The 16964-nt window shown below is 46.7% G+C and overlaps 1 protein-coding gene across 1 annotated transcript; it reads left to right on the top strand.

The window, feature by feature from the left end:
* The first annotated feature begins 1508 nt into the window (after positions 1-1508).
* On the top strand, positions 1509-9959 carry LOC129823570 (transcription factor BTF3 homolog 4-like). The gene is made up of 6 exons (XM_055882408.1): positions 1509-1656; positions 2378-2439; positions 6600-6713; positions 7378-7579; positions 8876-8941; positions 9556-9959. The coding sequence occupies exons 2-6, from the start codon at positions 2386-2388 to the stop codon at positions 9600-9602; spliced, it is 483 nt and encodes a 160-aa protein (XP_055738383.1). The 5' UTR covers positions 1509-1656; positions 2378-2385; the 3' UTR covers positions 9603-9959.
* The last annotated feature ends 7005 nt before the right edge of the window (positions 9960-16964 follow it).

The raw sequence follows: 16964 nt of genomic DNA, 5'->3' as shown, positions 1-16964 counted from the left end.
GATCGGCGTGGAAGAACTTGACTGGCCTGCACAAAGCCCTGGCCTCAACCCTATTGAACACCTTTGGGATGAATTGGGACGCTGACTGCGAGCCAGGCCTAATCACCCAACATCAGTGCCCGACCTCACTAATGCTCTTGTGGCTGAATGGAAGCAAGTTCCCAGCAACAATATTCCAACATCTAGTGGAAAGCCTTCCCAGAAGAGTGGAGGCTGTTACAGCAGCAATGTTCCAACATCTAGTGGAAAGCCTTCCCAGAAGAGTGGAAGCTGTTATAGCAGCAAAGGGGAGGGGGACCAACTCCATATTAATGCCCATGATTTTAGAATGAGATGTTCGACGAGTAGGTGTCCACATACTTTTGGTCATGTAGTCAATGGTTCCCAACCAGGGGTACAAGGCCTATCAGGGCGTACTTGAGAAGACTCGTGAGACCATAGACCTTCTATTAAAATGCACAAGATGAGGTACTTCAGAGGTACTCCAGGCAGAGCAGAATTCAGTTGCTGGCACAGTAACCGGAAAACGTTGGGAACCACTGAGTGTATCTTAATAGCATGTTTCCATCCAACATTTTTATGCCAGTAAAGTTCATGTCGGATAAAAAAAAATGTCATGACATGCTTAATGGAAGCAGAAAATTTTGTCCGTAAACTTAACAAATATTACCAAATGTCGACAAAACAAAATACTAGGTGGGATTGAATTGAATTAATAGGTGGGATAATAATACGACAAATGGCGGTGGAAACGCTTTATGCGCAAATATTGATATAATAGCCATCATATCAAAGTAAACGTGGAATCATCCGATGACATGTGGTCATCGCACTATAACTCCGGAAATCATGCAGTTTATTAGGTGAAATAAATTGTAAAATAACTTTACAGGATGGTGAAAGTGAAAGGTGATGAGTGAGATGCTGCTTTCCAATAAATATCGAGGGTATTATTCTGGTGACATGATCGTGGGCACACTCGCCATTTAAAGCAATTGTATTTTGTGAGAAAACCATCAGTAGAGTTAAATGCGGTTGAAAACCCATTTAACTTGTATTTTTTTTATTCGGTACATGGTTATTTAACCGCCAAAGGTATTTATATGTGCAGTATGTCATCACACGCATACGATAATCTGGAGCAACAAGTCAATTTGATCACCAATGGAAACAAATCTCTGGTGGGAAAATGCACAATTTTATGCGGATTTTAGAATGTCGCCAATTGGGTGGAAAACTTGCTTTTCGTGCAAAAAAAAATACAAATGTGATATGGACCACAACAAGACGAAAGCACTAATTTCTCCATATACAACATTGGCACAAACGGTTGATTTCTCTTCAGATACACATTGCAGGCAACTGTAGTACAAATGGCGTTCATGTTGTGGCTATAAGTCTGTATGTGTTTAAAGTGATTAAAGCTAATACAAGCTAATACATTAAATCAATCAATCAAATGCCATCTGCTGAAAATTACACACGCACCAAAATTCACCCACCCAGAGAAAAGACACGTGTTGAGATTCGCCATCAGCATCAACCGCGTGTTCTCTCTTGCTGCGTGCTAGTTCCTGTTCTGCTGTGAACCTGTGTGGATGAAGGTGCTGTGCCTTAGGACTGATCGATCAAATTACTGACGCTGTCTTTACACAGGTAAATACTTATTCTTTTTTTTAACAACTAGAGCTATGGACTACGGGCATGTACGACAAAAAGACAACAGCCCTAATACAGTATCCGTTGTTTTCGGTTTGCTTTGAGCACCTAGCCTACTGTGTTTACAATGCTAGCTAGGTAACAGTATCTACGTTGTTACTTAGCTATGGCTTATGCATTAACATTTAGAAAGCTAGTTAGCTAGCTACCTCGTCAGGAATATGAAATGGTTAACTGGCTAAATGACAGCTAGATAGTTAAGCTACATTTTTATGGCTAGCTGATCCTCAATGTTGACACTACGGGCGTAGCGAACATTACTAACGTTAAATAGGTAACGTTAGCTTGCTAATTTCGTCTCGTTAACTAGCTTTGTTAATGACATGGTCTAACGTTAACTAACTAGGTAACTAGCTATTCATCTGTGTGTGTTTTGGCTGACAGTCATTTTTTGAAGAGTCAGTCCTTAGGAACGGAACGCCTGATTTTAAAGTGTTTTCAGACTAAAATGGTTGGCTAGTAAACTAGATGGGTAGCTCAACTGTCAGCTAATACTCAATTGGTGCCTAGTTTGTAGCTAGGTCCACTAACAGCTTCCGCACTGGTTCAGGATAAACTTGAAGCTGATTGCATCCATCCAGTAGGCTTGTGTTTTGATTGTCATTTGTTAATAAATGAGAATATTGTCTGACAACTCATCCACGTTCCTCTTTTCCAGATAAAGCCATGAACCAAGAGAAACTAGCCAAACTTCAGGCCCAGGTCCGGATAGGTGGAAAGGTAACTACTATAGTCTCGACTGTTACAATCAAAATTTTGCTATGACACAGGCATGACCAAATTGTAGTCCCTTCCATATGTGGTAATGTGCAGGGTTGACGCAGCAGTTTGGTAGCTTAACTGCCTGTCTGTTTGGTTGAAGGGCATTGGACTTATCAAAGCAAATGGCAGTCGTGTTTCCCCTGAGCATATTACTCCTATTATGAGCAGATGCTTTGGCCCATCCGGCCTCGCTGTGGGGCCCAGGGCTTTGTCTCTTACTGTTTTGGTAAGGGCCTTGCTGTGTCTCCTCTCCGCAGCTACATGGCGCTGTTGGTGTGGCTCATATTTAACACCTGCCGACTGTGTCGATTTTTGTCATTGGCGGCTAACATGCTGACTAGACCGGGCACGTATGTGCGCAATCGTGCACGTGTTGGTTTTTGTCCACCCACGCCAGACGTAATCAGGTCACACATGTTGAAATATCAAAACAAACTCTTAACCAACAATATTCATTTGGGGACAGGTAGAAAAGCATTAAACATTTATGGAAATTTAGCTAGCTAGCTTGCTGTTGCTAGCTCATTTGTCCTGGGATATAAACATTGGGTTGTTATTTTACCTGAAATGCACAAGATCCTCTACTCTGACAATTCTTCCATAAATAAAAGGGTCAACCAAATATTTTTCTAGTCATCTCTCCTCCTTCCGGGCTTCTTCTTCTTTGGACTTTATATGGTGGTTGACAACAAACTTTTAAGGTGCATCACCACCAACTGGACTGGCGTGTGAACCTTAGTGCGTCTTTCAATCACCCACGTGGGTATTTGCTCCTAAAAACCAATGAGGAGATGGGAGAGGCGGGACTTGCAGCGCGTGAAGCGTGACAAATAGAACCAAGTTCTGTTTTAGTGCCAGTGCCTGGCTACGCAGACGCTCGTGAGCAGTGTGGATGCAATGATTGAATAATGTATTTTGCCACACTTGCGAATGTTGCCACGTTAGCAGTGTGATCAGCATGTTAGGTGTATTTCACCAGCCACGTTAGCGGTGTGGTCAGCATGTTGGGTGTATTTCACCAGCCACGTTAGCTGGGTGGTCAGCATGTTAGGTGTATTTCACCAGCCACGTTAGCTGGGTGGTCAGCATGTTGGGTGTATTTCACCAGCCACGTTAGCGGTGTGGTCAGCATGTTGGGTGTATTTCACCAGCCACGTTAGCTGGGTGGTCAGCATGTTAGGTGTATTTCACCAGCCACGTTAGCAGTGTGGTCAGCATGTTGGGTGTATTTCACCAGCCACGTTAGCGGTGTGGTCAGCATGTTGGGTGTATTTCACCAGCCACGTTAGCGGTGTGGTCAGCATGTTGGGGGTATTTCACCAGCCACGTTAGCGGTGTGGTCAGGGCGTCAGTGTGAGTATTTCACTCGTATTTGTGAATACAAATAGTGAAGAATGATCACATTTATAGTAACATAAATGCTGCAGTAGCTGTTTTCAATTTTTTTTTTGCCATTTAAAAATATATATATTCTATAGCTGGTAAATTAATCGCACAAAGTCAAAGAACTACAAATCCATTTTTAACCTTTTATTTAACAAGGCAAGTCAGTTAAGAACAAATTCTTATTTACAATGACGGCCTACGATGTAACCTATTCCACTTCGCGCTGAAACACTGCCTGGCTGTGAGCACCTGAAGAGCTGAGTGAAAGATTTGTTTTTAGAAGCACACATGCAAAACGTTGGTCTAATTTACTTGAAACAAAAGTCTACTGAAGTGAGACATTGTCCTTGTGTTTCTTGGATGTTTACGTTTGTTTTGTTCACAAGCTTGTTTGTTTTAGTCAATGTTTTGAGTTTCAACTGCTAAAGAAGAGAAGACGATGCAGCTATTAGTCGGCGTTGTGTTACCATGGTAACCTCCCACCCCTTAAAGGGGCAGGTGAAAATTTGTCATCTGGGATATTTTGGTACAAAAGCCTCAGGTCACAAAATTCTATGAAACTATACAATAGACCACATTACTACTTAATAGTAATACGTTAATTGTTTTCTGAACACTACAGAGCATGCTTATCGTTTAATTTTTTTATTTAGCCGGGGAAAATGTTGTAATCTGCCTGACACAGTGGCTGGTAGGGCCTAAAATGTACTTTTTTGTTCCGACTGTTGGCACTCAGCATATCACTAACATGTTGATTACTTTAAGTTAGACTAGTACATCCATTGTACTGGCTTGAGGTAGAAAATAAATATTTGGGTGAAGACCAAATAATTGATACGTTTCCCCTGGGTGCTGAGTCCAAACCAATGTGCAGGAGATTCGATCTGTTTGTTGCATTCAATCATGTAGTTCTGTGGTTTCATCGGTCACCTCCATTCCTATTCATGGTCCGCACTACAATGCACAAGCATGTCTCTTCTTCTTATTGGTGTTCTTTAGTAGTGGTTTCTTTGCAGCAATTTGACCATGAAGGCCTGATTTCACACAGTCTCCTCTGAACAGTTGATGTTGAGATGTCTGTCTGTCTTTATTTAATTTTTTTTATTTAACCAGGTAGGGCCAGCTGAGAAGTTCTCATTTACAACTATGACCTGGGCCAAGATAAAGCAGAGCAGTGTGACACAAACAACAACACAGAGTTACTCCTGGAATAAACAAGAGTACAGTCAATAACACAATAGAGACATCTGTATACAGTGTGTGCAAATGGTGTGAGGAGGTAAGGCAATAAATAGGCCATAGTACCAAAGTAATTACAGTTTAGCAGATTAACACTGGAGTGATAGATGAGCAGATGATGATGTGCAAGTAGAGATGATGTGCAAAAGAGCAGAAAAGTAAATTTAAAACAATATGGGGATGAGGTAGGTAGATTGGGTGGGCTATTTACAGATGGGCTATGTACAGCTGCAGCGATCGGTTAGTCTGTTACTTGAACTCTGTGAAGCATTTATTTGGGCTACAATTTCTGAGGCTGGTAACTCTAATGAACTTATCCTCTGCAGCAGAGGTAACTCTGGGTCTTCCTTTCCTGTGGCGGTCCTCATGAGAGCCAGTTTCATCATAGCGCTTGATGGTTTTTGCGACTGCACTTAAAGAAACGTTCAAAGTTCTTGCCATTTTACTCATTGACTGACCTTCATGTCTTAAAGAAATGATGGACTCATTTCTCTTTGCTTATTTGAACTGTTCTTGCCATAATATGGACTTGGTCTTTTACCAAATAGGGCTATCTTCTGTATACCCCTCCTACCTTGTCACAACACAACTGATTGGCTCAAAAGCATTTAGAAGCAAAGAAATTACACAAATTAACTTTAAACAAGGCACACCTGTCAATTGAAATGCATTCCAGGTGACTACCTCATGAAGCTAGTTGAGAGAATGCCAAGAGTGTGCAAAGCTGTCATCAAGGCAAAGGGTGGCTATTTGCAGAATCTCAAATAAATAAAATATATTTTGATTTTACACTTCGTTTAACACTATTTAATAGTTGTGACGTCGTCACTATTATTCTACAATGTAGAAAATAGTGAAAGTGAAGAAAAAACCCTTGAATAAGTAGGTGTTCAAACCTTTTGACTGGTCCTGTATACATATTTTATTATTTTCCACCGACCCTACCACCCTTCCCCCTAATGGGAGTAAACTAATGAACAATAACACTTAGGCTTCTACCTTCCAGCTTATAGATACTATATATATTTTACGAACATATTTAGCTATTTTTAGTTCTGTCCTTCCTCAACCTCTGATCACTTTCTGATGTCCATCCATTTTGGATTTCTATTTGCCATATATTTTTTTTAACTGTGCTGTTTCACATTTTTACGGTTACAGTCTATTTTACATGAGTTCTTGTTATTAGTCCCACCCTTCAGCTCCATTCAACCCCTCCCATCGATCTCTTAACACCATCCATTTTGGATTTCTATTTGCTATATTTTTAACGGTGTCGTGACGTTTTCTAAAGTTCTGAACTGTTTCTATTCGTATAGTTACTACAGATTGTAAAAAAAAAAAAATTTTTTTTTGTTTAAAAGTATTATATGATTGACTTTTCAAATCACCCAGTAGTGCTATCTGCAGTTAGGTCCAGGTAAATGTTTGTACTCTGTCCCACTGGAATAAAACAAGCACATGTTGACCTTTACCTGTTTGTTGTTCCTCAGGGAACCGCTCGTAGGAAGAAGAAGGTGGTTCACAGAACGGCAACAGCCGACGACAAGAAACTCCAGAGTTCCTTGAAGAAACTGGCAGTGAACAACATCGCCGGTATTGAGGAGGCAAGTCATTCCAATCAACATTATTTTTTTTAAAGGAGAAACTGAGTTGACCATCTTCACCCTGAACATGTCAACTAAATAAACACTTGGCTTCTCCCCTGCCTTGGCACCAAATGTATATCTGAAAGTCTCGGGATAGGGTTCAACAACCGCTTGTTCTCTGAAATGATTAGATAGGTAGACAGCTTGTCCTGTGAAAATTGACGGTAAAAATAGTAGTCATATTGCTGATGTAACGGATGTGAAATGGCTAGCTAGTTAGCGGTGGTGTGCGCTAATAGCCTTTCAGTCGGTGACGTCACTCGCTCTGAGACCTTGAAGTAGTGGTTCCCCCCTTGCTCTGCAAAGGCCAGCGGCTTTTGTGGAGTGATGGGTAACGATGCTTCGTGGGTGACTGTTGTTGATGTGTGCAGAGGGTCCCTGGTTCGAGGGGACGGACGAAAGTTAAACTGTTACTGACACCTTTTTCAATCCAATCTGGGCCCTGTTCAGTTGCCATAGAAATTCCTCTAATAGAGCTGACGTGGATGTTCTACATGTCAGAAAGGCATGATTTGTTCTTCTTAGCATATTTCTATCTGAACGTTCCCGAAACATTGTCGTGCTGAATATTATACAGGACAGAATGCTTTGCTAAACCCCTGTCTTTATCCCCCCCTCCCAGGTGAACATGATAAAGGACGATGGCACAGTGATCCACTTCAATAACCCCAAGGTGCAGGCCTCTCTGTCTGCCAACACGTTTGCCATCACAGGCCACGCAGAGAACAAACAGCTGACAGAGATGCTGCCGGGCATCCTCAGCCAGCTGGGGGCAGACAGCTTCACCAGCCTTCGCAAACTGGCAGAGCAGTTCCCACGCCAAGGTGGGTGTAGTGTGTACACGGCATTAGGAATGTATTCAGACCCCTTGATTTCTCTCTGTATTTTGTTAAGTTACAGCCTGTTTTTTCCCCCTCATTAATTTACACAGAACATCCCATAATGACAAAGCAAAATCAGATTTTTATGATTTTTGCAAATGTGTTAAAAAAAAAAATGGAAATATCCTATTTACATAAGTATTCAGACCCTTTTACTCAGTACTTTGTTGAAGCACCTTTGGCAGTGATTACAGCCTTGAGTCTTCTTGGGTATGACACTACAAGCTTGGCACACCTGTATTTGGGGAGTTTCTCCCATTCTTCTCTGCAGATCCTCTCGAGCTCTGTCAGGTTGGATGGGGAGCGTCTCTGCACAGCTATTTTCAGGTCTCTCCAGAGATGTTAGATGGAGTTCAAGTCCGGGCTCTGGTTGGGACATTCTAGGACATTCAGAGACTTGTCCCGAAGCCACTCCTGCGTTGTCTTGGCTGTGTGCTTAGGGTCGTTGTCCTGTTGGAAGGTGAACCTTCGCCCCAGTCTGAGGTCCTGAGCGCTCTGGAGCAGGTTTTCATCAAGGACCTCTGTACTTTGCTCCGTTCATCTTTCCCTCCATCCTGACTAGTCTCCCAGTCCCTGCAGCTGAAAAACGTCCCCACAGCATGATGCTGCCACCACCATGTTTCACCGTAGGGATGGTGACAGGTTTCCTCCAGACGTGACGCTTGGCATTCAGGCCAAAGAATTCAATCTTGGTTTCATCAGACCAGAGTATCTTGTTTCTCATGTTCTGAGAGTCCTTTAGGTGCCTTTTGGCAAACTCCAAGTGGGCTGTCATGTGCCTTTTACTGAGGAGTGGCTTCCGTCTGGCCACTCTATAAAGGCCTGATTGGTGGACTGCTGCAGAGATGGGTCATTCTCATAGGAAAGGGGCTGATATTTCAGTTTTATTTTTGATACATTTGTAAACCTGTTTTCGCTTTGTTATTATGGGATATTGTGTGTAGCTTAAGGAGTAAAAATAATGATTTCATCCATTTTAGAATTGGGCTGTAACGAAACAAAAAGTGGGAAAAGTCTAGGGCTCTGAATTCTTTCAGAATGCACTTAAGTCACAGCCTCACACCGTCCCCCGGGCAGTCACACAGCCTCACGCCGTCCCCCGGGCAGTCACACAGCCTCACGCCGTCCCCCGGGCAGTCACACAGCCTCACGCCGTCCCCCGGGCAGTCACACAGCCTCACACCGTGTTCAAGAATAAAATGTCTAATTTCCCCCCTTTTTTTTCTCCCCCGATTGCAGTACTTGACAACAAAGCGATGTCAATCAGCAAACCAGAAGATATTGAAGAAGAGGATGAAGTTCCAGGTATTGTTTCACGGCTTTGTTGTTAAAACGACAGCATCAGGCCTCCCGGGTGGCGCAGTGGTCTAAGGCACCGCATGGCAGTGCCAGCTGTGCCGCCAGAGATTCTGGGTTCGAGTCCAGGCTCTGTCGCAGACCGGGAGGACCATGGGGCGGCGCACAATTGGCCCCGCGTCGTCCGGGTTAGGGGAGGGTTTGGCCGGTAGGGTTATCCTTGTCTCATCGCGCACTAGCGACTCTTGTGGCGGGCCGGGCGCATTGCCCGCTAACCAAGGGGGCCAGGTGCACGGTGTTTCCTCCGACACATTGGTGCGGCTGGCTTCCGGGTTGGATGGGCATTGTGTCAAAAAGCAGTGCGGCTAGGTTGGGTCGACTTTCGCCGCTCCCGAGTACGTACGGGAGTTGCAGCGATGAGACAAGACTGTAACTACCAATTGGATACCACGAAATTGGGGAGACAAAAGGGGCATCGTTCTCTCTCTCTCTGGGGTGATATGACACTGGTAGAGGTGCAGTATGTTGGTCTCCCTACTGTAAGTAGCGTTGGATTAGAGCCTCTGCTAAATGACTTGATGGTACTTTCCTGAAGATTTACATGTAACTCTCTCTCTCCACAGATCTCGTAGAAAACTTTGATGAAGCGTCAAAGAATGAAGCCAACTAATGAATCCAACTCCAGGCCCCTAGTACCCTCTACCCTTCCTCAGTACCATCTATTCAGAACCCACTGGGTACCCCCAATAACCTATCTACTACCCAGTACACACCTCTCTATCATGTGGACTCAAAGTGGGATCTGTTCAGAAAGATGTAGCATGACTTCTATAGAATCTATCATGTAGAACAGATGAGTGTCAGAGCAGTCACCATTCCTATTCTCCCTCTCTCTCTCTCTCTCACATGGCCTCAATACACCCCCAGACCTCCCCTCTCTCTCTCTCTCTCTCTCTCTCTCACATGGCCTCAATACACCCCCAGACCTCCCCCCTCTCTCTCACATGGCCTCAATACACCCCAGACCTCCCCTCTCTCTCTCTCACATGGCCTCAATACACCCCAGACCTCCCCTCTCTCACATGGCCTCAATACACCCCAGACCTCCCCTCTCTCTCTCTCACATGGCCTCAATACACCCCCAGACCTCCCCTCTCTCTCTCTCACACATGGCCTCAATACACCCCCAGACCTCCCCCCTCTCTCTCACATGGCCTCAATACACCCCCAGACCTCCCCCCTCTCTCTCACATGGCCTCAATACACCCCCAGACCTCCCCTCTCTCTCTCACATGGCCTCAATACACCCCCAGACCTCCCCTCTCTCTCTCACATGGCCTCAATACACCCCAGACCTCCCCTCTCTCTCTCTCACATGGCCTCAATACACCCCAGATCTCCCCTCTCTCTCACATGGCCTCAATACACCCCCAGACCTCCCCCCTCTCTCTCTCTCACATGGCCTCAATACACCCCCAGACCTCCCCTCTCTCTCACATGGCCTCAATACACCCCAGACCTCCTCTCTCTCTCTCTCACATGGCCTCAATACACCCCAGACCTCCCCTCTCTCTCTCTCTCTCACATGGCCTCAATACACCCCAGACCTCCCCTCTCTCTCTCTCTCTCACATGGCCTCAATACACCCCAGACCTCCCCTCTCTCTCTCTCTCTCACATGGCCTCAATACACCCCCAGACCTCCCCTCTCTCTCTCTCTCTCACATGGCCTCAATACACCCCCAGACCTCCCCTCTCTCTCTCTCACATGGCCTCAATACACCCCCAGACCTCCCCTCTCTCTCTCTCACACATGGCCTCAATACACCCCCAGACCTCCCCTCTCTCTCTCTCACACATGGCCTCAATACACCCCCAGACCTCCCCTCTCTCTCACATGGCCTCAATACACCCCCAGACCTCCCCTCTCTCTCTCACATGGCCTCAATACACCCCAGACCTCCCCTCTCTCTCTCTCACATGGCCTCAATACACCCCAGACCTCCCCTCTCTCTCTCTCACATGGCCTCAATACACCCCAGACCTCCCCTCTCTCTCTCTCACATGGCCTCAATACACCCCCAGACCTCCCCTCTCTCTCTCACATGGCCTCAATACACCCCAGACCTCCCCTCTCTCTCACATGGCCTCAATACACCCCAGACCTCCCCTCTCTCTCTCTCACATGGCCTCAATACACCCCAGACCTCCCCTCTCTCTCTCTCACATGGCCTCAATACACCCCAGACCTCCCCTCTCTCTCTCTCACATGGCCTCAATACACCCCCAGACCTCCCCTCTCTCTCTCACATGGCCTCAATACACCCCAGACCTCCCCTCTCTCTCACATGGCCTCAATACACCCCAGACCTCCTCTCTCTCACATGGCCTCAATACACCCCAGATCTCCCCTCTCTCTCACATGGCCTCAATACACCCCCAGACCTCCCCCCTCTCTCTCTCTCACATGGCCTCAATACACCCCCAGACCTCCCCTCTCTCTCTCACACACATGGCCTCAATACACCCCCAGACCTCCCCCCTCTCTCTCACATGGCCTCAATACACCCCCAGACCTCCCCCCTCTCTCTCACATGGCCTCAATACACCCCCAGACCTCCCCTCTCTCTCTCACATGGCCTCAATACACCCCAGACCTCCCCTCTCTCTCTCTCACATGGCCTCAATACACCCCAGACCTCCCCTCTCTCTCTCTCACATGGCCTCAATACACCCCAGATCTCCCCTCTCTCTCACATGGCCTCAATACACCCCCAGACCTCCCCCCTCTCTCTCTCTCACATGGCCTCAATACACCCCCAGACCTCCCCTCTCTCTCACATGGTCTCAATACACCCCAGACCTCCCCTCTCTCTCTCTCTCTCACATGGCCTCAATACACCCCAGACCTCCCCTCTCTCTCTCTCACATGGCCTCAATACACCCCCAGACCTCCCCTCTCTCTCTCTCACATGGCCTCAATACACCCCAGACCTCCCCTCTCTCTCTCTCACATGGCCTCAATACACCCCCAGACCTCCCCTCTCTCTCTCTCACATGGCCTCAATACACCCCAGACCTCCCCTCTCTCTCTCTCACATGGCCTCAATACACCCCCAGACCTCCCCTCTCTCTCTCTCACATGGCCTCAATACACCCCCAGACCTCCCCCCTCTCTCTCACATGGCCTCAATACACCCCAGACCTCCCCTCTCTCTCACATGGCCTCAATACACCCCAGACCTCCCCTCTCTCTCACATGGCCTCAATACACCCCCAGACCTCTCTCTCTCATGGCCTCAATACACCCCCAGACCGCCCCTCTCTCTCTCTCACATGGCCTCAATACACCCCAGACCTCCCCCCTCTCTCTCACATGGCCTCAATACACCCCCAGACCTCCCCCCTCTCTCTCACATGGCCTCAATACACCCCCAGACCTCCCCCCTCTCTCTCACATGGCCTCAATACACCCCAGACCTCCCCCCTCTCTCTCACATGGCCTCAATACACCCCAGACCTCCCCCTCTCTCTCTCACATGGCCTCAATACACCCCAGACCTCCCCCCTCTCTCTTACATGGCCTCAATACACCCCAGACCTCCCCCTCTCTCTCTCACATGGCCTCAATACACCCCAGACCTCCCCCCTCTCTCTTACATGGCCTCAATACACCCCCAGACCTCCCCTCTCTCTCTCTCTCTCACATGGCCTCAATACACCCCCAGACCTCCCCTCTCTCTCTCTCTCTCACATGGCCTCAATACACCCCCAGACCTCCCCTCTCTCTCACACATGGCCTCAATACACCCCCAGACCGCCTCTCTCTCTCTCTCACATGGCCTCAATACACCCCCAGACCTCCCCTCTCTCTCTCTCTCACATGGCCTCAATACACCCCCAGACCTCCCCTCTCTCTCACACATGGCCTCAATACACCCCCAGACCTCCCCCCTCTCTCTCACATGGCCTCAATACACCCCAGACCTCCCCTCTCTCTCACATGGCCTCAATACACCCCAGACCTCCCCTCTCTCTCACATGGCCTCAATACACCCCCAGACCTCTCTCTCTCATGGCCTCAATACACCCCCAGACCGCCCCTCTCTCTCTCTCACATGGCCTCAATACACCCCAGACCTCCCCCCTCTCTCTCACATGGCCTCAATACACCCCCAGACCTCCCCCCTCTCTCTCACATGGCCTCAATACACCCCCAGACCTCCCCCCTCTCTCTCACATGGCCTCAATACACCCCAGACCTCCCCCCTCTCTCTCACATGGCCTCAATACACCCCAGACCTCCCCCTCTCTCTCTCACATGGCCTCAATACACCCCAGACCTCCCCCCTCTCTCTTACATGGCCTCAATACACCCCAGACCTCCCCCTCTCTCTCTCACATGGCCTCAATACACCCCAGACCTCCCCCCTCTCTCTTACATGGCCTCAATACACCCCCAGACCTCCCCTCTCTCTCTCTCTCTCACATGGCCTCAATACACCCCCAGACCTCCCCTCTCTCTCTCTCTCTCACATGGCCTCAATACACCCCCAGACCTCCCCTCTCTCTCACACATGGCCTCAATACACCCCCAGACCGCCTCTCTCTCTCTCTCACATGGCCTCAATACACCCCCAGACCTCCCCTCTCTCTCTCTCTCACATGGCCTCAATACACCCCCAGACCTCCCCTCTCTCTCTCTCTGACACGGCACAACTGTTGTTGAAGGAACAACATCGTCCAGTGTTCTATCCTCAAGACAAATCAACCTGGTGTTGTCCCAGATGGCTTCCTCATCACTGCTTTTGACCCCGAAGGGATTTGAGGCAAACGTAGTGTACACTGCTTTTGACCAGGCCCCGAAGGGATTTGAGGCAAACGTAGTGTACACTGCTTTTGGGAATAGTTGACCATTTTGGTACGGAGACAGTATACCAACTACCACCAACTGTTTTGGTACGGAGACAGTATACCAACTACCACCAACTGTAACACAGCAATCCATGTTTTCGTATTTTAACAGGGCGGTCCTATTCATGTCTACTACATCCCCTGTCTAGGGCACTACGTTTTTGATAAGAGCAATGGGGGCCCATTTACGATCAATACATCTATCAGATATGTCTAGGTGGGCCTTTACTGTAGGATGTCAACAGGTCCCGGCCCTGCCAGACATAACTAGTCTTATACAATTTTTTTCCTTTTTCTCCTGTTTATTAAAAACCCAATAAATCTGTGATCATGAATAGTTTGTTTGCTGTTTTTTTAAAATTGGGTGTGGGATCTGCTTGTTTAAGATAACGTTGAATGGTACAGCTACTGTGTGTTTGTCTGAAATGGAACCCTATTCCCTATATAGTGACCTGTAGGGCCCTGGTCCACCGTAGGGTGGGAATAGGGTGCCATTTGATCTGCATGTTTCTGTGGTTTTGCTTAGAGGTAATATGTCCATTTTTGGGTGACCCTGACCAAATTCACATAGAAATGTGTGTTTATAGATCTGTCATTCTCATAGTAAGCCAGTCTGAGAAGCAGTAGATCTGTTCTGAACTTGGCAGCAAAAGAAATGTCCCTTTTTTCCAGGACCCTGTCTTTCAAAGATAATTTGTAAAAATCCAAATATGTTCATTGTAAAGGGTTTAAACACTGTTTCCCATGCTTGTTCAATGAATCATAAACAATTAATGAACATGCACCTGTGGAACGGTCGTTAAGACACTAACAGCTTACAGACGGTAGGCAATTAAGGTCACAGTTATGAAAACTTAGGACACTAAAGAGGCCTTTCTACTGACTGAAAAACACCAAAAGAAAGATGCCCAGTGTCCCTGCTCATCTGCGTGAATGTGCCTTAGGCATGCTGCAAGGAGGCATGAGGACTGCAGATGTGGCCAGGGAAATAAATTGTGAGACGCCTAAGACAGCGCTACAGGGAGACAGGATGGACAGCTGATCATCCTCGCAGTGGCAGACCACGTGTAACAACACCTGCACAGGTACAGGGACAGGTACAGGATGGCAACAACTCCCCGAGTTACACCAGGAACGCACAATCCCTCCATCAGTGCTCAGACTGTCCGCAATAGGCTGAGAGAGGCTGGACTGAGGGCTTGTAGGCCTGTTGTAAGGCAGGTCCTCACCAGACATCACCGGCAACAACATCACCTATGGGCACAAACCCACCGTCGCTGGACCAGACAGGACTGTCAAAAAGTGTTCTTCACTGACGAGTCGCGGTTTTGTCTCACCAGGGGTGATGGTCGGATTCGCTTTTATCGTCGAAGGAATGAGTGTTACACCGAGGCCTGTACTCTGGAGCGGGATCGATTTGGAGGTGGAGGGTCCGTCATGGTCTGGAGCAGTGTGGCACAGCGTCATCGGACTGAGCTTGTTGTCATTGCAGGCAATCTCAACGCTGTGCGCTACAGGGAAGACATCTTCCTCCCTCATGTGGTACCCTTCCTGCAGGCTCATCCTGACATGACCCTCCAGCATGACAATGCCACCAGCCATACTGCTCGTTCTGTGCGTGATTTCCCGTAAGACAGGAATGTCAGTGTTCTGCCATGGCCAGCGAAGAGCCCGGATCTCAATTCCATTGAGCACATCTGGGACCCGTTGGATCAGAGGGTGAGGGCTAGGGCCATTCCCCCCAGAAATGTCCAGGAACTTGAACTTGCAGGTGCCTTGGTGGAAGAGTGGAGTAACATCTCACAGCAAGAACTGGCAAATCTGGTGCAGTCCATGAGGAGGAGATGCACTGCAGTACTTAATGCAGCTGGTGGCCACACCAGAAACTGACTGTTACTTTTGATTTTGACCCCCCCCCCCTTTATTCAGGGACACATTATTCCATTTCTGTTAGTCACATGTCTGTGGAACTTGTTCAGTTTACGTCTCAGTTGTTGAATCTTATGTTCATACAAATATTTACACATGTTAAGTTTTCTGAAAATAAACGCAGTTGACAGTGAGAGGCAGCTTATTTATTTGCTGAGTTTGTGCGATATTTCTATGCTCTTCGTTAAGTTTAGTTTTTGCGTCTTTTACTTTGGGTTTTGTACAGCAGCTTCAAACAGCTGAAAATATTTTATTTATAATATATTTTGGTTATTGAAAAAAAGAGATGGTACAATGATTCTCTACACTACAGATTTATTGTTTTTGTCACAAACTGAAAATAAGGGAACTATTAGAATTTAAGCAACCGGGAAATGGCGGAGTGATTCCTTTTTTTAAATTTTATTACAAATATCATTTAAAGTTAAAAGTCCAGACTAGAGCCTCAATGTGGGGCTTGTACTACATTGGGAATAGGGGTCTGTTTTCAGTCACAGACCATGTATAAATATATAGGATATTTTTCCCCAAGGTCCCACAGGATTGATCATATCACTGCATGGTTACATAGCAATATATTTTAAAAGGACTTTAACATTGGCTATTGGTGACGTTTCATTGTCATGACGATGGTGAAGTCCCAATAGGCACCATAGTCCCTATATAGTACACTACTTTAGACCAGCGGTATACAGTGCACTACTTTTGACCAGCGGTATATAGGGCACTATATAGGGACTATGGTGTGATTTCTGACTCGGACAAGTCAGAAATTATTTTTTTATTTAACCAGGTAGGGCCAGTTGAGAACAAGTTCTCATTTACAACTGTGACCTGGACAAGATAAAGCAGAGCAGTGTGACAGAAACAACAAACAGAGTTACACATAAACAAACATACAGTCAATAACACAAAAGAAAAGTAAAATAGAAAAATCTATGTACAGTGTGTGCAAATGTAGAAGAGTAGGGAGGTAGGCAATAAATAGGCCATAGAGGCGAAAATAATTACAATTTAGCATTAATACTGGAGTGATAGATGTGCAGATGATGATATGCAAGTAGAGATACTGGGGTGCAAAAGAGCAAGAGGGTAAATAATAAGGGGATGAGGTAGTTGGGTGAGCTATTTACAGATTGGCTGTGTACCGGTACAGTGATCGGTAAACTGCTCTGACAGCTGATGCTTAA

This window comes from Salvelinus fontinalis, chromosome 26 (assembly GCF_029448725.1).
Source record: "Salvelinus fontinalis isolate EN_2023a chromosome 26, ASM2944872v1, whole genome shotgun sequence".
NCBI lineage: Eukaryota > Metazoa > Chordata > Actinopteri > Salmoniformes > Salmonidae > Salvelinus > Salvelinus fontinalis.
The sequence above is the reverse complement of the archived record's forward strand: the minus strand, read 5'-3'. Positions and strand labels throughout refer to the sequence as shown.